At 45.6% G+C, this 22,593-nt stretch overlaps 2 protein-coding genes across 2 annotated transcripts in view; both read right to left on the bottom strand.

The window, feature by feature from the left end:
- Positions 1–19,415, bottom strand: part of OMA1 (OMA1 zinc metallopeptidase) — a 99,606-nt gene extending 80,191 nt beyond the window's left edge. The window contains exon 1 of the mRNA XM_047870705.1: positions 19,362–19,415. The gene's annotated coding sequence lies outside the window, so the exon portion shown is untranslated. The remainder of the gene's footprint in view (positions 1–19,361) is intronic.
- An 800-nt stretch (positions 19,416–20,215) lies between these two features.
- Positions 20,216–22,040, bottom strand: TACSTD2 (tumor associated calcium signal transducer 2). Its single transcript, XM_047870710.1, has one exon. The coding sequence runs from the start codon at positions 21,890–21,892 to the stop codon at positions 20,918–20,920; it is 975 nt and encodes a 324-aa protein (XP_047726666.1). The 5' UTR covers positions 21,893–22,040; the 3' UTR covers positions 20,216–20,917.
- Between the last annotated feature and the right edge of the window lie 553 nt (positions 22,041–22,593).

Here is a 22,593-nt window from a genome sequence, read left to right as displayed (position 1 = left end):
CGGTAAGGAAGGGACAGTTTTAGTGGCTTTCACCTGGTTTTCCTCACCATGAGAACTCAAGGCCAAAGACCTAATGTGGAGCTTGCTCTCAATATATACTCCCAATTATGCACTCAGGGACTGAGGAAAGACTAGTGGATAGGTCCACGCTCCCATGGACTCATTGTAAACTGGATATTATACAGACCTGTGCTCATTACCTGACCCCCATAAGTCCCCACTCTTAAAAAGAGGCCATGATAACACTTTGAGTTTCTGGGCAACAAGATCCTCTGGACTCTGCAAAATTTCTGGGTACCTCTCTTTCCCTAACATATAGTTGGCTGTGAAAATGGCCATAGGCCACAGAGTAATCATTGCAGTAATATCTGTTTCTGTGTTGCAGGGTTCTTCTTCTTAGGGAATGGATTCTTCTCAGTCAATGGATTCTGTGGTCCAGGTCTGAAGATTGACTCAGATCTGAGAACTGTACAGGAAGTGCGACTTTTGTATTAAGGCAACCACCCTCAGACCCCTCTTCTGCCATTCTTGCCTTCTTCTGGTTATAGATATCAAGCAGCACCTTATTGGCTGCCCATCTATTTTTCCCCTATGGACACCTTGTACTATTATTAAATACCTTCACAGCACCTGAGGGTCAAGTACCCATGCAGCCCCTCTTAACTTGCCAGCTATTATAGTAATTACGGCCTCCAGGCTTCTGGTGGTTAAAGTCACCACCTAGCTTCTATCGCTTCAGGATGCTATCATTACCCTAGAGACTACCCTAGCCCCCTCTGAACTTCTTAGTGATGCTGGTATTTCTCTCACTAGTGCATTTCCCATTGCCATTGAGTATGGCCTGTCCTTTGGACCTCCTGTGGAGCATAACCCTCTGTCTGACCTTTTGATTCCACACAATAAATCCTTCGAGCAAGCTCACTTCCCTCAGGACCTCTTTTCTTCCCCTACAGTCTGCTAGGGCAATTCAGCTGCCTTCTTCCCTGGAGACTTCCCTTGACTGAGGTTGATATAACCGGCCTCATCAAAGAATATGCCTTCACCCCAGGAAACAGCATGCATTCAGTGACTGATGTTTTTTATTTTTATTTGTTTTAATTTTTCCTTTCCTATTTGAGTGTGTGTGTGTGTGTTGTGTGAGAGAGAGAGAGAGAGAGAGAGAGAGAGAGAATCTCAAGCAGGCTCCATACTCAGCCTGCTCCACACTGTGGAGCCCAGTGTCATCCCACCCTGGATGGGATCATGACCTGAGCCGAAATCATGAGTTGGATGTTAACTGACTGAGACACCCAAGCGCCCGCAGTGACTGATTAATTTAGGAGATATAAAGGCCTGGCCCCTGTGCCTTAACTGAGGACAACCCCATAAGGCCACCCCAGCTCCAGAGCTCTCCCTAGGATTGGTAAGAAGAACCACTTCTCCCTCTGCCCAGGCCTCTGTCCCTTATTCACTTATAGGTGTTGTCCCTGAGGACCCCTCCACTGCACCCCAAAAACCCTGAACACAGAGACTCAGAGTCTGTTTCCAGGGAACCCAACCCAAGGTAACTCGGGTTTTCTCCAGAAGTGGAAGCTGCTTGGATACAGAAAGACTTTCATTTATACCTCCCAGAGGAAGTACCAGAAGCTGAATACTGAGTAACTCCGAAGAATTGTGAGGCTTGGCTTGTTTTAGAACCGGGTGTAGACAGAAAGAGCTCAACAGATAGCACAACTCTGCTGATCTCAGTTCAAGTTGAGAGCCACACAAGATGGCCACAGGACTTGAGAAGGGTCACAAGTTTGGTAGGCTGTAATGGACAGGTGGTTCCTTGACTGAAGTGGCCTTTCATTTTTCTTGAACATGTGCCAGGCATGACTGTTCCAGATGTTGGAAATGACTGGTTCTGGGTCTGAAGTCACCCAACATAGACAACTGCAGCAATATAGACAACTGCCTGTTCTACTCCAACAAAAAGTAGCTCAGCATTTTCTTCATCCATGGGCTTGACTGACTTTACTTTCTTCTCTCAGCCCAGCCTTTCTTCCCACAGAACATGAACAGACATGTCTTTAATTTCTTTTCCTTTTTTTTTTTTTTTTTGGCTTGAAAACAGTGGTCACACCAAGTTCTAGTGTGTTATTGCAACCTGAATTGTTATGCTCTAGCTCATTGAGTGGTCTCCCTGCCTTCACCTCATTCCTCTTGTCTAACCAGCAGCCACCTGGACCCAGGTCCTGAAGCTGAAGCCTAGATGATACAATGGGGGTCAACAACTCCAAGGCCACAGCTTGGACACAACCTTGCTCGCTACCCTGGGATGAGTTTTCCAGAGATTCCAGTTGAGCACTTTTCTAAGAGTCAGCACAAACTATTACTCCTTTATTGCAAAAGTAAACCATTTTTTAAATATTTATTTTTGAGAGAGAGCCAGAGCACAAGTGGGGGAGGGGCAGAGAGAGGGAGACACAGATTCCGAAACAGGCTCCAGGCTCTGAGCTGTCAGCACAGAGCCTGACACGGGGCTCGAACCCATAAACCAGGAGATCATGACCTGAGCCGAAGTCGGACACTTCACCGACTGAACCAACCAGGCGCCCCAAAAGAAAACTATTCATACCAAGAAAAATGAAACAAAAAAGAGAAAAGTACCCTTAACCCACTACCCAAAGATAATTAATCACTGTTAACATTCGGATATGCCACTCTCTTGGAAGTCAAGATTAAAATTAAGTATTTAAAACTTGGATAGAATGAAAGGTTTCTCGCTGTCCTTTTAATGTGCAGTCCTCTGATTCTTACCCATGTAAACATTTTTCCATGCTTATATGCTTTTCGGATTTCTTCTTTGGCAAATCTCCTGTCCATGCCCTCAACCCATTTTTCTATAAAATATTCCTTATTATCTTATGGTCTTACAAAAGTACTTTGCATAGTTAAGAATTGTCTGCCGTTTACGTAATAAACATTTCCCCTGCTTGGCATCTGTCTTTCAACTTAGTTAATTCGTGTATGCGGATATATGTACTTCAAAAAATTTTTGGTATAAACAAATCTCTCTGACTTCTCATGGTGGTTTCTGCCTTCGAGATTTATTTACCGTCTGTCTCAAACCCAAGATTATATGTTTACCAATATTTTCTTCTGGTATTTGAGTTTGTTCTCTCTTAAATCTTCATCAGGAATTCATTTCAGTACAAGATCAGACAGAAGAATATAACCTACAATATTTTCTGAATTATCAGGCCAGTGGAGCTTTTACAAAAGACACATGCAGGTGCTGTGCCCATGGGAGGATCACCAAGGTAACTGCTGTCCCAACAGTTTACTGAATAACCCATCTTGTCCTGACTGATTTGAAGCGTCACTTTTGGTATATACTAAATCCTCTGCTTCTGGGCTTTTCTCTTTTGTTCCTTTGTCTGTCTGTTCTGGCAGTAGTGCGTGGTTCTAATTTTACAGTACGGATTTTATTTTCAAATATTTTCTGGCTCTTCCTAATACACTTGACCTTCAGGATGGACTTTTGGAATAACTTTTCAAGTCCTCCCCACCAAAAAAATGCACTGGGACTTTAATTCTGTTATTGCTGTTTTTAAACTTAGATTAATTAAGGGGCACCTGGGTGGCTCAGTGGGTTGAGCATCTGACTTTGCTCAGGTCACGATCTCAAGGTTTGTGAGTTCAAGCCCCGCGTCGGGCTCTGCTGACAGCTCAGAGCCTGGAGCCTGCTTCAGATTCTGTGTCTCCCTCTCTCTCTCTCCCTCCCCCACTTAGGCTCTGTCTCTCAAAATATGAATAAACGTTAAAAAATGTTCTAATAAATAAACAAACTTAGATTAATTTTGAGGAATTTTATTCTTTTGCAAGGTTGACTCTATCAATCCAGGAAACTTGACATGTGTCTCCATTTACCCAGGTCTTCTTTTATGTCCCTCCATAAAGTTTTATAGTCTTCTTATATGGGTCAAAGCAGTATATTTTTTAAAGGAACTATAAACTTTGACTCCTTAGGATTATAAAATCTCCGAACTGGAAGGGACTTAAAAACCATCTTGTCACCCACCCAATCTGTTGCTGAGCCCACCTCTTGAACAACCAAAGATACAGGATGAATTTTCGTGTTGTTTTTTTTTTAATATAATGACATCATATTATATGTATTCTCTGTGCCTTCCAGTTTATCACTTGAACAACAGGTCTTGGAAAAAGTTCTGACCAACGTATATAGATCACCTTAATCCATTTTAATCACTGCATGGTGTTCTATGGAAATGATATTGCATCATTTAATTTATCACCCCGCTGTCCCTCGACATTTAAGCTATCCCTGTCATTTTGCTGTTACAAATATCTCAGCTTACAACCTTGAACCCTTACTAAAATCAAAGTCCCCGAAATTCTAGAGCACAAGACCAGTGCCTGCAAAGTCCCCCCTCCTCAAACTCACCACTAGGTGGCACAACACCTGTTCAAAGAAAGTCTGACTTCCCGATGTCCTTAGATTCTGTTCAACAAACGTTTATTGAACATGCATTATACAGTAGGCACTGGAATTTTTTAATACACTAATTTCAATAAAATAAACAAGTTCACTAATTCAAAATCACTTACGGAATGCACACTGCGTGCCCGGCACTGTGTTTGTCTGGAGAGTCCAGGGAAAACTAACAATCCCCTGCTATTCTAAACTCCAACAACTCTCAAAATAAAACAGGAGTCATTGCAACATGGTACCCACTTACTTCTAAGCCCCAGGCGAGTCCACACAGTAGGCCAAAAGACCAGGACAGCAGATTCTCAAATAATTTGGACAATCACTTAAATGTGTCATGAGATTTCCACACTTACGTTCCCAGGCTCTTGCACATGCCATGTTTTCTGTGTGGAAGACTAATTTGGTGTTCCTTCAGAAGGACACCCTGAGACAAGGAATCAGATGCAATCATTCATTTGGGAAGTGATCCCAGGCAGCACCAGTTGGGGAGCAGAGAAGTGAGACAGGGAAGGAAAGGAAGCCAATAAATGATGCATTAACAAACGAGTTACAACTGGGGGCAGATGGAGAGAGTCCTTCTGATGAATGTGGGAAGACCGTGTAACACACACCTCAGAGTTTCCAAACAGAGGGATGAAGTTGCTGGTCTATTTATCCACTAACTCCAGCTACTCATTGGTTGAGGGCTGTCCTGGGGATGATTAATTCTCTAGCACTTCCAGCCTCCTTCATGTGCTCCTGGAAGCTCAGAAAAAGCCTCCAGCAAAGGGATTCAGTCGCTGACAGCTGCAAGCTGAACCAGCATGTGCAGAAATATGGGCCAGGCACCAACATGCCAGTAGGTATGAGTGGGCACCAGTAGCATCTGCTTGCTACAAATGCCTTTTCTACTGTCGCCTGGCTAATTTATTCTTCAAAACACAGGGCAGTAGTCGCCCACTCTGGCAAGTCTTGTATGCATCTGCACCAGGCCTGGTGACTTGTCCCACTTTTCTGTGCACCAGGAGCATTTTGTGCTCATGTCATTCCTACTAAGACTATAAGTGGTGGCTCTGAGACCCAGGTTGGCCCACTCTAAATCCCAGAACAAAATCACTAACATGCTTCCATACAAGTGAGCTCCTTGACTTGTAGATCCATGACTCCAATCTCTGCCCCTGTCTCCATGTCATGATCTGCTCTGGGTTTCTGTGAGTCCTCTCTTTTTATAAGGACACCCACCGGTCATTAAATTGGGGGCCCACCCTAAGTCCAGAATGATGGCCTCTCAAGATCTTCAGCTTAGGGGCGCCTGGGTAGCTCAGTTGGTTAAGCATCCAACTCTTGATTTTAGCTCAGGTCATGATCTCAGGGGCGTGAGATCTCTTCCGGGGTGCCTGGGTGGCTCAGTTGGTTAAGTGACCGACTTCGGCTCAGGTCATGATCTCGCAGTTTGTGAGGTCATGATCTCGCAGTTTGTGAGTTCGAGCCCCGCGTCGGGCTCTGTGCTGACAGCTTAGAGCCTGGAGCCTGCTTCGGATTCTGTGTCTCCCTCTCTCTCTGCCCCTCCCCTGCTCATGCTCTGTCTCTCTCTGTCTCTCAATAATAAACATTAAAAAAAAAATTAAAAAAAAAAAAAAGGTTGTCTCTCTTCCTCTGCCCCACTTCCCCACTCACATGCTCTCTTTATTTATAAATAAATATCCTCAGCTTAATTAACAACTACAACAATTCTATTTCCAAAGGAAAGTTAAAGGAGATAACTTTCCTTTGGGGCCCTTAAATTAGGAGAATATAGGACTGGAACGATTGGTGGCCATCTTGCCCATGATGTGGACAAAGCTGGCCTAAAAAACAAAGCCAACCCAGAAGCAGAATAAAGATATGAAGAGAGAAATAGAAACCTGACATTAGTTGAGCCCTTGGATCCAGCCATACCTGAAGCTAACATCTCCCCTTCTCACTTTCCAGTTACGAGTCAACAAATTTCTTTTGCTTACACTAGTTTGAGTTGTTAACACTTGCAACTGGAACAGTCCTTGCTGATACACTCCAGTGTTGCACATCTGCTGTCTCTCTCCATCCATTGTCCCTCCCTCTTGTTCTCATACCTGACAAATCCCTATTTATCCCCAGGTCTCAGTTCAAGTAGAACTTCCTCAAGCAGATCTTCCCTAAACTGATACCCACCTCCACCCCAGATTCCATCAGTTTTCCCTAATGGATGTTGTCATAGCCCCGTCCTCCTTTCTCATAATAATCATCCCACATTATTGCAATTGCCTTTGTATTGATCCTCCTGTCCCCAAATCACTAATGCAACATAGTCATGAAATATAGTCAGTGGCTAATGTCTAGTCACTCACAACTTAGAATATTCATTTGTTTTCTGAAAAGTATAGTAAAATAAACAATGACCAAGCCTAACTATTTCTGTGTGGCTACTAGATAGTTGTTTAATATGTCCTGATTAATTTTTAGTATATAAGCCAGTAATTGCTTTTACTTAGGATTTCTTAATGAAATAATAATAATATATTTTTAAACTCCCCAGGCTGATCAAAGAGAATAATTAGAAGAGGATAAATATACTCATGAAGGATGAAAATTATTGCTTTAATAGTATTTAGTGGTCTGATTAGACTAAATAAAGGAAGAACCCAGTTTGCCAGTTCTTTAAGCATTTTCTGAAGATCTGAGTTAAAGTCTAAATAATACAGCACCACAAACTGCCCTTCTTTTAAATAATTTCTGCATTTTTTCCTTGATTATTAAAACCAGTTATAATCATTGTGGAAAACTTAGGAAATACATAAAAGCATAGCTGGAGACAACAGAAAGCTCTATTATCCCCATGAATGAATATTTGCATTTTATTTCTGTGTGCATCCATAACCAGACACCAGCTCAGATCCTGGCTCTTACCCCCAAGGATCCTCCTGCTCTTACCTTATGCTCCTCTGGGGTTCCTGATTTCACTTCTCATGGTCCTTTACCCCGCAGAAACAAAGAAATGCCTTTTCCTTCTTGATTTCCACACAAATGACACTGCCCATACAGCACACTTTCACGGCCAATTTGTACTGAAAATTTGGCAGTAAAGGCAAGGAGGAAATTTACATCACAGGTCCATATGCATCATTCATTCATTCATTCATTCAGCAGAAATAGCCTTTTAAAAAAATGGAATATTAGAATTCCCTTTTCTCAGTCAAGTCACACACTAGGGGTTCTGTGCTGGGTTAAATAGTATCCCCCCCCAACCCCGCAAAATCACGTCACCTAGAAACCGTGAATGTGACCTTATTAGGGAAAAGGGTCTTTGCAGATGTAATCAAGTCAAGATGAAGTTTCACTAGATTAGCGTGGGTCCTAATCCAATGACTGGTGTTTTACAAGAAGAGGGAAATTGGGGAAGGACCCCCTTGGGAAGGAGGCCGAGGTTGCAATTTTGGTGCCACAGGCCAGGGAATACCGAGGACTGCTGGCAACCACAGCAAGCTAGAGAATGCTTTCCTAGAGCCTTCAGAGAGAACACCACCCTGCTGACACCTTGACTCTGAACTTCAAGCCTCCAAAGCTATGAGAAATAATTGTTTTCTGTTATTTGAAGCCACCAAATTTGTTGTGCTTAATCCTGGCAGCTCCAGGAAACTAATAGAGGCTCCAACCCCTGGCCAAGGGATCCTTTCTCTGCCCCCACCCCCATAACCTCCCCCCCCTCCCCCCCCCATAACCTCCCCCCCCTCCCCCCCCCCCCCCCCCAGCATCCACCCACTGCCAAAAAATTCCTTCTCCCTTCTGGATGCAAAGCAATTTAGGTTATTTTGCTCCTCCCCCAAGCAAGGGCCCTTCCTTTGCATATCCAAAGGCCCATTCGTGGCTTCCACTAAAGGCCTGGGGCCAGGGAGGACTTCCCTTTCTTCTGCCTCAGCGGCTGTTCAAAGAAAACTGAGTGAGCAAAGATTGATCCCGACCCTGATAAAAATTAAAAAAAAAAAAAAAAAAGAAGGAAAAAAGGAAAAGGAAAGCAGTTATGGTCAGCTTTGATGTAAAACAGCAAATTGTGCATATAAAGTAACAAATTCCATTTTTGTTTTTTAAAATGGAGTGGGGGGCACTGGGTGGTTCAGTGACTTGAGTGTCTGACTTTGGCTCAGGTCATGATCCCATGGTTCGCGGGTTCCAGCCCCGCGCTGGGCTCTGTGCTGTCAGAGCCTGGAGCCTGCTTCGGATTCTGTATTTCCCTCTCTTTCTCTCAAAAATAAATACACATTAGGGGCGCCTGGGTGGCGCAGTCGGTTAAGCGTCCGACTTCAGCCAGGTCACGATCTCGCGGTCCGTGAGTTCGAGCCCCGCGTCGGGCTCTGGGCTGATGGCTCAGAGCCTGGAGCCTGCTTCCGATTCTGTGTCTCCCTCTCTCTCTGCCCCTCCCCCGTTCATGCTCTGTCTCTCTCTGTCCCAAAATAAATAAACATTGAAAAAAAAAAATAAAAAAAAAAAATAAATAAATACACATTAAAAAAATTTTTTTTTAATTAAATAAAACAGAGTGGGATCATTATATAATTTTGTTTTTCTTCCCCGGCCCCATATTAGAAAGTCCTCAAGGGTTATACTATAATTTGTACAGATCCACAATTCCTTATCTTCAAATCCAAATTGCTCTGAAAACCAAATGCTGTTTTGAACGTTTGGTGCCAGCTCATGTGGCAGTAAAGCTGACCTGAAGTGGCCTACGGCTATTTACGGTCTATTTATACCAATTAGTGTGACTATAAATAAGTTTCATGGCAGAAACCTGTCTCTATTGAGGATGCTGCCGCAGACCCTACTGAGGGGGCTAGATAACATGTACCAAGTTCTCCTAAAAACCCAAGATTCTGAATTGGGCAACATTCTCTCGAGGAGTTGTGGACCTGTATGACCATCCCCCTGCTGTTGGATATTTGGGCTCCTTTCAGCGTTTTGTTATTATAAGTTTTCTGCTGCAGGAGACACATCTTATCTGTGAACCTTTGTGTGCATCACTATTTATCTCCCCAACATAAATTCCTTGACATGGAATTAGGAAATCAAAGAAAATAAACACTTTTAAGGTCCTTGGTGGATATTACCAGCTTGTTTTCCAGAAAGGTTATACAATGAACACGTCCCTCACCAGCACTGAATAAGACCCGTTGAATCAATTTCACAGAGAAGAATTTTTATCCCACTTTGCTTTGAAGTGCGGTAATTACTGGTGATGTTAGATATATCTTTAAAAGATGTTTATAATCGGGGCACCTGGCTGGCTTCGTCGGAGGAGCATGTGACTCTTGATCTCAGGGCCTTGAGTTCGAATCCCCACGTTCGGTGTAGAGATTACTTAAATATATAAAACTCAAGAAACAAACAAACAAAAAAAGATGGTTATTATCATTTCTAGTTCTTCTTCCGGAATTGTCTATTCAGGACCGTTGCCCATTTCCTACTGAAGTCAGGACCATCTCATAAGGTTGTTCTGTGTATGAACTGCACCAAGACAAACAGGGTGCAGTGGCTAAAATCAAGTCTGACTCCAATCATCTACCTACCTGTGCACCCTCAACTGAGGGACACTTTTTCCTTCTTACAAAGGCTCCTGCATACTTGTGTACTTGGCAAGCCTGCACTACAAGACTGGGCCCAACTACATGGGGTGTCTTTTTCTAATTTATCTGCCCAGAGAGGGGAGCCCTTTTTAATTTGCACAAAGGTACCTAGCTAAGGCCTTGATTAGATCATTGTTTTTCTAATCAATTTGCCTCAGTTCTTTATATAGTAAAACTATTAACTTTTTGCATATTATTTTGTGCTGTATTTTCCTTGCTTATTATTTTGTATTTGTTCCACTCATAAATTATTCAAATGCATTCCATATTGCTTTTCATTAACAAAACCTTCATGGAGTTCTAAGTGGCTTTCTTTCTCTTCCTTTTGCGACTGAATATTATTTTGAGTGGTGAGATACGGGAAGAAGCATATGAAATTTACCTCCTTGAATGGTTAATCCCTGATGTCGAAGGCCAGAACTAGCCATTTGGGGGAACATCTATACCCACCTCATCTATCCAGCCATTTAATCAGTATTAATTATTGAGCATTAAATACTGAGCACCTGCTATGTTCCACGAACTGTGCTAGAATTTGAAAATGCAGAGGTGAATAAATAAAAAGAAACAGCTCTTTCTTTCATGAACTTGCATTGGACACTGTGTATTCAAGTTTAAAGGAACTATTAACATTAGCTAACATTTATGAGAGCTCACAGTGTGGCAGGCACTAGCTTAAGTACTCACATGTACTAGCGTATTTACTTATCTCACCAACCCTTTGAGGAGTATACTAGTATATACTAGTATATACTAGTATATACTAGTATACTAGTGTCCCCATTTTACAAGTGAGGAAACTGAGGCATGAGGAGTGTAAGTACCCAGATCCAAGATCACACACTGACAAGCAGCTTTGCCAGAAGTTGGACCCAGACGTCTCAGCCACCTGCCTTCCTACAGGACTCTTACAGATTGGTCACTTGAACTGCCTACTCCAACCCTCCCACCCTGTTCTCAGATGGTTGCCCCTAAACAGCAGGCAGTGGATGGACGATAATCACAAATGGCAGACACTCAAGTCTCTCGGTCTGGGGCTCTGCTCCTACCAACACCCTCCCCCTCCACGGGTCAGTGGCCCCCAACCTCTGACATGGCCTTGTCTCCTGGTGCCAATCTGGGCTTGTCCTTCTGTCTCCATTTCTAGTTTTGATCCTTCCTCGTTTCCTTCTACATCTCATTCTCCTCTTTCTGCCCCTGAAGAGCTGGGGTGTTTGGAGGCACAGTGCTAGTTCTTTTCCCTTTTCAGTCTTTTACCTTTCCCTAGGCAACGGCATCCGTGTTTGTGGTTTTAAGTACCACTACCAGTGCCTTTCAAAACCTATATGCCGGTGCTTCCAGAATTCCCAGCTCCCGCCCATAAAACACCAGACATCTATATCCAATGCCTGGGCTGAACCCAATATGTCTGAAAACGATCCTCACCAATTCACTCCCACCAAAGATGTTCTCACTGTGTCTCTGCCACAGGGAACAAATGGTACCACCAACCAGTCACAAAGGACAGAAACCTGGGAACCATTCTTGATACCTCTCTCCTCCTTACCACCCCTATATCTGAATCCATTCCCAAGTCCTACTGATTCTGTATCCTAAGTATCCCTCCAAAACACCCACTTCTGTCCATCACCCCCACCATCCTATACACCTGCTCTCAGGCCAAACTATCTTTATCTCTCTGAGATTCTTTTTTTCTCGTCTTCTGTTGTTTCCTTTCCTCTACTCTCTCCTTTTTAGTCTGTTCTCCGTACTCCAGCCAGTGATCTTTTTAGAACACAATATGACTATGTCATCCCCTGAAAAATATTTTTTCAACAATTTCCCTATGCTCTTGTCTGGTGCATATTTCCCTATGCTCTTGTCTGGGGTGAAGCTGTGTCATTAGGGAGGAGGGGGCCCCTTTTTCTCCATGCAAACGTTCTCACCAGCCCATATGCCAGTCCTTGCATGGCAGGGTTTAGTTCAACTAGAAAGGATGCCATTTTATGTGTGCACAGAGGGCATGCCCTTTGCTAATTTGCACAAAGGTGAAAATATTTAATAAGCTTGAAAGGCCTTCGATAGTCTGTCCTCAGCCTACATCTCCGGCCTCATGAATTACCACCCTCCCCTTGTTATCTATATTCTAGCCATGCTGTACTACTCTCAGGTACTCCCTGTGCTAAACCACACTCCCTGTGCTCCAGGACCCTTGCACATGCTGTTCTTTCCTACCAAAATGCTTCTCCTCACTCACAAATAGCATCTACTGTACCTTGCATCTCAGATTAAATGTCAATTCCTTAAGAATGTGACTCTTGCTAAGACTAGGTCAGAATTCTATACATGCTCGTTTTCTTTACAACACTTACCTCATTTTTAAATTGTGCCCTTACTTATGTGATTGTGGAGTTAATAAGTATCTTTGCCCCTTGCCTTTAAGTTCCACAAAGGCAAGAACTCTACCAGTCAGATTGTTGGTTGTAAGCAACAGAGACATTTTAATAGCAACATGCTCTACCCAACTGAGCTAACCGGCCAGGTGCTAAGAAACTGATTCTAGTTAAATTTAATGAAAAAAAAATTATTGGGAGGATATGAGTAAGTTCACAGAGTCAATGGGAAGACTGGAGAACCAGATTCAGAAAATGGTAAGCAACTAAGGTTCGCTGGACAGTAGGAACATGGCCAAGGTCAAGCAATGAGACAGTCTGATGGAAATGCCCCACTGATGCTGCTACCAGTGGGGGTACACGGCAGCCATGGAACAGCTGTACACATTGCTGGGAGTAATTGAGCAGGTGGCCTGATGTACCTTCATGTCCTTTAGATCAGTGTCCAAGGCAGGAAGGTTCAATGGCTGTGCCTGGTCACATGCCATATCCCACCAGCCAGGGAACAGGGTCATCAGGCCTCCCACTAAGATTCACAAAATGAGGTGCTTCCCCCATTTAAGAAGGTTGTGGGGATGCCAGGTAAGTTGGATTAAAAAAAAAAAGGGGCGCCTGGGTGGCGCAGTCGGTTAAGCGTCCGACTTCAGCCAGGTCACGATCTCGCGGTCCGTGAGTTCGAGCGCCGCATCAGGCTCTGGGCTGATGGCTCGGAGCCTGGAGCCTGTTTCCGATTCTGTGTCTCCCTCTCTCTCTGCCCCTCCGCCATTCATGCTCTGTCTCTCTCTGTCCCAAAAATAAAAATTAAAAAAAACGTTGAAAAAAAAAAATTTAAAAAAAAAAAAACTGACAAATGAACACCAGAGAAACCAAATCTGTTCAATTCATGATATATTCCCCCAATTAGCACAATATCTGACTTAAAATAAGACAAAAAATACTTGAAGGAATGAACGAGTGATCTACCCTCAGCATCCTTAAAGACACAGGTTGTCCAACTTGGGACTGCTTCAGGATAACCACCTACAGTCACTCAGGGTGTCTACACTGCAGGTATACCCAGAACCAGGCAAACTGGCCATTCAGTCAAGCTTATTTAGGCAAGATCAGAAGACAAGAGCTCTGTGAGGTAGAATCAGTAGATATTATCAGACCCATTTGATGATGCCAATGTGAGGTTCAGGGAGGTGAACTACCACATTTAAGATCACCTAGCTGAAAAGAGAAAACCAAGACATAAAGTATAAACTTGCTGACCTAGTTGATACCTTCTATATCACATTGTGGTTCAATGGCAGATAATAATGTGCTTCCCATCAAAATAGTTGGGTGGACAGAACATTCCCTCAAAGAGCATCAGCTAACAAGGGATTTGAGAGTAGTGGGTAGTACTAAGGAGACTGAGTCACATGCAGTGTGGGAGCCCTGAGTGCACAAGCCTTCTGAGGATTAGCATGAACCAGCCAAGGGATTGGTGTCTCTGTCTTTTTCAAGGAGACATGATGCCATGCATTGGTAAGCTGCCTGCTGTTAATGTGTTCAAACCATCACTGCGTATCTTTTTTCTTTCCCTTCTCACCCATCTCGGTTTGGCCTCCTTGCACAGCGTGGACGTGAATTTCCCCCTAAATCAAGGACATATGGCTATGTGGGACCTGGGGAGGCAGCTCTCCTGCCTTCAGTGTACCCTAGAAGTGAATGGGCCCAGCCCCCTCCCCCTCCCACCCTCCCGACAATTCCGTCCTGAAGACTGTCATAAAAAAAAGCAATCAAGAAACATCTAGTGGTATTTAGCAAAGACAGAATGGTTTCAGGAGGGAAATTACAGCTGGAAGATGTCCACCAGGGTTCTCTATTGGTTGTAAAAGAAATCAATTATGTTCCCAAACAGTCCAGGGATTCTATCTAGGTCCCTGAGACTAAGCGTCTTCACTACTTGGCATGGAGTGTGGGTCTCTACCCTGCAGTGTCATGAGGTAGGGTGTAGTGGTAAAACACAGACTCTAAGGAGGGGAGCCCTGGATTTGAACTCTAGCTGTACTCCTTACCAGCGATGTCATTGCTGGAAAGTCTTTTTTTTTTTTTTTTTTTTTTTTTTTTTGCTTTAGTTTCCTCATCAGTAAAACAGGAACAGCAAAACATACTTCATGTTCATGGGGTTGCTGAGAAATAAATGAGAGCATCAGGATGAAAACACCGTAGGGCAGTGTTTGCCATATCCTATGTGCTTAATAAATGGCAGCCATAGGTATCAGTTCAATTTGACACACTTTCCTGAGAGCTTATTAGTTGCCAGGCACCCTGGACAACACAGTGTGGGTTATAGAAATAACTCCCCAGAATCCCTTTTTCCCCTTGGAAAGGCTTGGTTCAAAAAAGGATGGAGGAGAGGGCCATGGGAGAAACAGCTCTTCTGTAACTAAACACAAAAATGCACCCTGCCTTACAATTCCACAGAGGCAAGATAGTATATTGGTTACGCACATGGATTTGGGGGCCATCTTCTATGTGGTAGACAGAATAATGCCCCCCATCACCAAAGATGCCCACTCCTAATCCCCCAAACTCGTGAATATGTTACATTACATGGCAAAAAGGACTTTGCAGATGTGATTAAGGTTAGAGACCTAGAGAATGGGATAATCTAATCTGGCTTTATGTGGGTAGACCCAGTCTAATCACAAGTCCTCGTGAATGGGGAACCTTGCCCAGAAGCGGCCAGAAAGAGATGAGACATGGTGGAAGAATGGTCAGAGGGATGTAGTGTGAGAATTCAGCTTGCCATTGCTTGCTGCAAAGAGGAAGGATGGGACTACGAGCCAGGGAAAGTGGATTGCCACTACAGACTGGGGAAAGCCCTTACTTTACACTGCCAGTAAGAAAGCAGAGATCTGGGATCTACAACAGAAAAGGAAATGAATTCTGCCAACAACCTGAATAAACGGAAGATAAAATTTCCCCTGGTATCCCCAGAAAGGACCACAGCCCTGCAGGCAGCTTAATTTTTAGCCTACTGAGATTTATATAGGACTTCTGACCTGGAGAATTACCAGATAATGAATGTGTGTCAACACAGGAAATTAGCAAAAACTAATATGCTCTGGCTTGCAAATTTACAAATTGGGAGGCAGTACAGCACACTGGATTTGAGGGCCAATCTGCCCGGTTCTAATCCCAGAAGTGCCACTTACTAGATCTGTGACCACAGGCAAGTAATTTCACCTTCAGTGTCTTAATTTTTTCATCAGTTACACGAATAATAATACAGCCACTCAAACTAGCGAAAGAGTATGTTAAAGTAAAATAAAAGACTATTATAGAGACCTATAATTTCAAAAGCAAGACATTTATTTCCTTCTCATATCATAATAAAGGTGGGCCACTTGGCAAGGGCAGCTTTTTCTTTTTTTGTATATAATTTATTGTCAAATTGGCACCCAACAGGTGTCCTCCTCAATGCCCATCATCCACTTTCCCCTCCCTCCCACCCCCCATCAACCCTCAGTTTGTTCTCAGTTTTTAAGAGTCTCTTATGGTTTGCCTCCTTCCCTCTCTGTAACTTTTTTCCCCCTTTCCCTTCCCCCCCCCGGTCTTCTGTTAAGTTTCTCAGGATCCACATATGAGTGAAAACAAATGGTATCTGTCTTTCTCTGCCTGACTTATTTCAGTTAGCATAACACTCTCCAGTTCCATCCACGTTGCTACAAAAGGCCAGATTTCATTCTTTCTCATTGCCAAGTAGTATTCCATTGTATGTATAAACCACATCTTCTTTATCCATTCATCAGTTGATGGACATTTAGGCCCTTTCCATAATTTGGCTATTGTTGAGAATGCTGCTATAAGTATTGGGGTACAAATGCCCTTATGCCTCAGCACTCCTGTATCCCTTGGGTAAATTCCTAGCATGCTATTGCTGGGTCATAGGGTAGATCTATTTTTCATTTTTTGAGCAACTTCCACATCTTTCCAGAGCAGCTGCACCAGTTTGCATTCCCACCAGCAGTGCAGGAGGGTTCCCGTTTCTCCACATCTTCTCCAGCATCTATAGTCTCCTGATTTGTTCATTTTAGCCACTCTGACCAGCGTGAGGTGGTATCTCAGTGTGGTTTTGATCTGTATTTCCCTGGTGAGGAGTGACATTGAGCATCTTTTCATGTGCCTGTCGGCCATCTGGATATCTTTATAGACACTTTATAGACACTATATAGACACTTCTTTATAAAAGTGTCTATTCATGTCTTCTGCCCATTTCTTCACTGGATTGTTTTTCAGGTGTGGAGTTTGGTGACTTTATAGATTTTGGATACTAGCCCTTTTATCCGATATACCAACCAGGTGGCCATGGCTCTGCCTTTGTAAATAGGTGACTTCCAAGGTTGTTCTAGCTCCCTAATAGTGGAAGTCCAGGGACAGAGACATCCCCTTAAGAAAGTACAATGGAAGTGCTATTCACATTGTTGGAGAGAGCTTAACCATTTCTAGTTATTTTTTCCCCAGGTTCTTGGGGGCCTTGCTGTCATTCTAACAAGAGTGATCATTTACAAATACATACTCAATTTTTCATGTCTTCTATCTAATCTTTAAATTTTTTTAATGTTTATTTATTTTTGAGAGAGATACAAGAGACAGAGTGCAAGCAGGGGAGGGGCAGAGAGAGAGAGAGAGAGAGAGAGAGAGAGAGACATAGAATCCAAAGCAGGCTCCAGGCTCTGAGCTGTCAGCACAGAGCCTGATGCGGGGCTTGAACTCACAGACCGCAAGATCATGACCTGAGCCGAAATCAGTGCTCAACTGAGTTACCCAGGCGTCCCCTAATCTTTTTTTTTTTTTTTAAGTAAACCTATCCCCAACGTGGAGCTTCAACTCAAGACCCTGAGGTCAAGAGTCGCGTGCTCCACCAACTGAGCCAGCCAGGCGCCCCTCTTCTATCTAATCTATAAAATCAAGCATATTAGATAAGACTCTACCTATTTCACAAAGGCGCCTGGCTGGCTCAGTCAGTTAAGCATCCAACTTCGGCTCAGATCAGGATTTCACGATTTGTGGGTTCAAGAGCAGAGCCTGCTTGGGATTCTCTCTCTCTCCCCCTCTCTCTGCTCCTTCCATGTGCTCTCTCTCTCTCTTTCAAAATAAATAAATAACTTAAAAAAAAACACCTAAGAAAAAATGGGAGTCTAAAAGTCCACATAACTTCAAATCCCATACATTTTACACCTAACCAAAGTATCTCTCCCATTTAAGTGGTACCAAAAAGCTAAAGAACAACACGACAATTTAAGAACAGAAATGATCCAGAAAACAATAAACAGGAGACTAACTAGGGAGACAAGTGGAGCAAACACTAGACAAGATAGAAATCCAAGTATTGGCGCTCTAGGGTAATGCTGCCACTATGTGCCTGACTTGGGAAAATCCATTCTCCTCTCTGGGCCTCTATGTCTCCATCAGCAAAATGGAGTCGCGGATTCAATGATCCTTTTTCCAGCTCTGACGTGTGGTGATTCTATTTGGAAAACACTGAAGCCAAAAATATGTGAGCAGGGGAAAAGGCTATGATTTTTAAAATCGCTCCAATTAAGGAAATAGCAAGAGTGGAGAAAGTCCCGGACCGAAACAAGGAAGCCAGATGAGCCTCCCACAGGGCTCACAAGACAAGCCGTGACCTGTTTGGTGAGCCACACCTGCTCCTCACATTCCTTCCAAGGGCAGTCCCAGGCCTGTGCACACAGCAGTGAAGAGGAATTCTGAGGGGAACTCCTGGAGGTAGAGACTAAACCCCAGAATATAGCTAGTTCTAGATACTCCTGCCCTCAGCAGATGCAAGCTGAGTTTCAAAACATACGTGTGAGGGGTTCTTCCTTAACACAAGTGAAGAAGAAAGGTGTCTCAACCCGCTTGGTGCCTAGGAGAACAGCCTGGGCTAGGAAGCCAAAGACAAAAGTTCTCAACCCTGGCTTTAGCACACCGAGGATGTGTGATTCAGAGCTACCCAAGCTCTTTGGACCTTGGTTTTCTGTCACGTGAAATGGATAAGGTCTATAGGAGAGGAGCTAATTTAAGATACCCTGAACTCTAAGCGCTCATATTGTTCCAGGCACTTTATCAATTACTTCCTTTAATCTTGGCATTGATGAAAGAGATCTGTAGTTTCATGCAACACAAAGGGAAACTGCAGAGAGGTAAGGGACTTACCTACTTACCTGCCTAGTGGAGAAGGATTCGAACTCAGGTTTGTCATCACTTGGGCTATTTCCAGGAAGCCCATGTCTCAAAGACGATTCATGTACAAAGTGCTTTTGTGAAGTATTAAGTGCAATAAAGTGCAAAGACTCTTAGTCCTGAATTAATGCAGAAATTTAGAAATCATCCAGAAGGGACCGTCTATGAAGAAATTGGCATTTTCAGGGCTTTTTCCTTTGTTTAGCCGCCCACTCAACCCTCAATCTGTTTATTTTGTAGGCAGTCAGGTGAGTTTTTTGAAGTGACTCTTGAAACAATGGCAGTCTGCTGTAGTAAAAAGAATGCCAGCCTGTCTAGTTTCCAGCTGTGCCACGGGAACATTCATCTCCAGAAGTCACTAGCCTGTTCCCTCTGTAAAACGAGGGGCTAGGTTTGAGGGGCCATGGTCTCTTGAGCTAAGCTGGCTATTCAGTGACTCAGGGAAGCTGCACTCACACTATTACAGTTCCCATTCTGGCCCCGCCCCTTCCACTTTGAGGAAGCCAGCCAACATCCATCTTCTCCCCCTCCCCCTCCCCCTCCAAGCCCCATCTGAACCAGAGAGGACTTTGGGGGGGGGGGGGCGGCGCCTTAGCAGGGTGCTTACAGATTTAGGGATCCGCCAGCCACAGCCCCAAGCCGGAAAGGCCGCAGCTGAAAGATACCTCCCCCATTTCTTACCTGTGTTTCAACCTTTGTGGGGCAGGCAGAAAACCACAGGGCAGGAGTGGGAGGAGGCAAGATGGATTCCAGGGGAAGAAACTGAAATCCTGATTTAGCTATTTGCTGTCAGGGGTAGCAACCACTCCCTCCTTTGTGCACACCCATTGTTGCCCGTTTCCCAGTAATTACCCTAACTTGTTTACCTGCAGGCTCCCCAACGGTGCCCTTCTAACACACTCCACATAAATGAATGCGAAGGGGTGAAAATGAGGAAGTAAGCATGAAGGAGCCAGGTTGCCAGTTTTTACAGCTAATAGGAAGCAGAAGTTTTTAAAGTGTATTATTGGTGAAATTTTAGGAAAACAACCTGGGTGCGTGCCACCCCGGCACTTCCACGGCCAGAGAGTAAGGCCCACTACAGACTAGCTGTAACTACTTGGAAGCTTCCTTTAACCTGTCTGGGAGCCACAATACTTGGCAATTAAGTAAACTGCCAGGGGCTAAATGGACATAATACCACTACTTGAGGCAGGGCAGGCATTCAAAGAACTACCGCATTTCTCCACTGGAGGTTCTTGAGAGAACCTAAAACTGGTCCCCTTTGCCTACAACAGCAGCTCGTTTTAGCCGCCTCCTTCAGACCCACCCTTATGCAGTCTGAGGGAGGCTTCCAATCTTATTTAGAAAAGCCAGTATTTAAACCAGCCTGTTAATGCATCTCAGGAAAACAGGAGAGGCAAAATGAAATGCCTGCTCCTGCAAAAAATAAAATAAAAAAGGTGTTAGGATTTGAAATGAGAAATCTGAGCCCAGGGAAATGAGAGGACCTGAAAGTGATATAAATCTGGAGCGAGTTTTCACAAACTCCCATCTTTTGGTCTGTGCCTTTTCCATATTTTATTACATTTGTGTTTTTAAAAAATCACATTAGCATTATCAACGACAAAATATGTACAAACATTTTACAAAAGAAACATTACTAATACCAGCTATAATAAGGGCGGGCTGAAGCACAGACGCGAAGTTTCGGAGGCAGAGTCTGCCCTCAAAAGACATCTCAAATGTGTTCAGGCAGTTGAGACAGGCTTCTTTCCCGGTGACAAGCACATGTGGTCGGTAATACAAACGACAGCAAATGAGGACACTACACGGGCTCAGTTGGCGAAATCCTCTTCTCACCAGGAAGGCCACGACACAAGTGGAGCTAATCAAATAACTTAACCCTGGATAGTAAAAGCGCCGTTCCCCCCACCTAAGCGCATTTAAACCTTCAACATCGATTGCAAACGACGCTGGACTGTAATACAGACACGTGGTTCTTAGAACCCTGCGCCACACTTTAACTCTTCGAGCCAGGTTTCTTGTTGGACCCAAAGGGGAGGAATTTTAGAAATGCTTTCTCTGAAGGCAGAAGTCAGAAAGAGGTGACCCTGAGCCCAGAATCTATTAGACTTCATGGGGTGGGGAGAGGCAGGAATTGGAAAAGAGAAATGTCTCCTTTGGGCCACGAGTCAAGAAGCATGGCTCACTTTGGTCTGGGTACCCCGCCCTACACCCCCCTTCCCCGCCGGTACCTACAAGCTCGGTTCCTTTCTCAACTCCCCCAGTTCTTTGACCTCCACCTTCTTGTACTTCCCCGACTTCCTCCGGTTGGTGATCACCAGGACGGCCACGCCGGCGACGAGGGCCACCACGACCACCACGATGACGGCGATGAGGCCGGCCGTGAGGCGCTTCATGGAGAACTCTGGGGGCTTCTCGTCCAGGTAGTAGATGAGCGTCCGCTCCACTAGGAGGGGCTCGCCGCGCACGCGCACGTCGAGGCCGCCGCGACCCGGGAACAGCGATTCGCCCTTGACGTCCCTCTCGAAGTAGTAGGCGGCGTCGGCGATGTCCACGTCGCCGGGGGCCTTCTCGGACGCGTTCTGCCGGAGCTCGATCTGGATGGTGGGCCGCTCGTAGTGCACGGCCGCCACGAACCTGGGGTGCAGCCGGTAGCGCTCACGGAAGAGCCGCCGCAGCTCGGCGTCCAGGTCCGAATGGTTGAAGGCGCGGGCGGCCGGGCGGTGGCGCAAGTCGATGAGGATGTGGTGGGTGCGCACCAGCTCGTCGCAGCGCAGACTCAGGTCGCCCTTGTCCGTGCGGCGCACGCCCACCGAGTTCACGCACCAGCACACCGACGTCTGGTTGCACTGGCGGGCCTTGAAGCGGCCGTCGTGGTCGCAGTCGGGGTCATACAGGCCGTCGTTGTCCACGAGCGCGTGCTCGCTGGGCCGCACGAGCGCGCGGCCGCTCTTGGGGGTGCTCATGCGCGCCTTGAGCAGCAGGCACTTGGAAGTCAGCGTGGAGCAGTCCACCGGGAAGCCCGAGCCCAGCGCGCGGCACTGGCAGCGGCCGCCGGGGCCGTCCGCGCGGCACAGGGTCATCTTATTGGTGGCGCACGTGCAGTTGTCCTGCGCGGCCACAGGGCCGGTCGCCGCCGCCAGGAGCAGCAACAGCAGCAGCGGCAGCGGGAGCGACGGCAGCGCGAGGCCCGGCTCCCGGGCCATGGTGGGGACGCGGAGCGCAGACGGGACGCGGGCGATCAGGCGCTGGGGACTCCGCGGGGCTCCGGCTCCGAGCTGGGACAGTCTCCGGGCATCTGCCGCTGGCCGCTCCCTCCCGCTCTTATACTCCGCCCGACCTGCCCGGCTGGTTCGGCCGACTCACCCTCTGGTATTTGGGTGACACATCCCGCCCCCCGTCACCGTCCCACGGAAGGCACAGCCCGCCCTGCGCCGCCCGCGATAGGATCAGGGGAGCGGTGGCTGCTCCCGCCTCCTCCGGACCGAAAGCCCGGGAGAAGAAAACCGATACTCACCTGCGGGCTGCGGGGGCCCCGCCCCCGGCCCGCCCGACCCCACCTGGGGAGGGGCCGCGGTCGGTGCGGCCTCCAGCCAGACCTCCGTGGGCGTCCTGGCTGCCCTCCTGGACGGGAATTCTTAGGGATTGCATTGAAAAGTAGGGTCGTCTCGCGCGAGGTCGTCTCGCTTTTGTCCCCTATCCTCTTGCCTTTCTCGCTGCGTTTCCTACCCTCTATCGCTACCCTACCCCCAGGTCTTATAGTAGCAATCAGTTGCATAGTTTACAGTTCACAAGCATTATCTCATCCTCTCCTAGGTCCTGACAGGTATTATGGACAATGTTTCAGACCCATTTTATAAGCGATGCAGTCGAGGCCGAGGCGTAAAGTCACTCAGCCGTCAATATC

Source organism: Prionailurus viverrinus, chromosome C1 (genome assembly GCF_022837055.1).
Source record: "Prionailurus viverrinus isolate Anna chromosome C1, UM_Priviv_1.0, whole genome shotgun sequence".
Taxonomy (NCBI): Eukaryota; Metazoa; Chordata; class Mammalia; order Carnivora; family Felidae; genus Prionailurus; species Prionailurus viverrinus.
This window is presented reverse-complemented; position numbering and strand designations above follow the sequence as displayed.

Bases quoted from the DNA above. Each gene is read 5' to 3' on its own strand.
- TACSTD2 (XM_047870710.1), bottom strand. From the start codon at position 21,892: ATGGCCCGGGAGCCGGGCCTCGCGCTGCCGTCGCTCCCGCTGCCGCTG.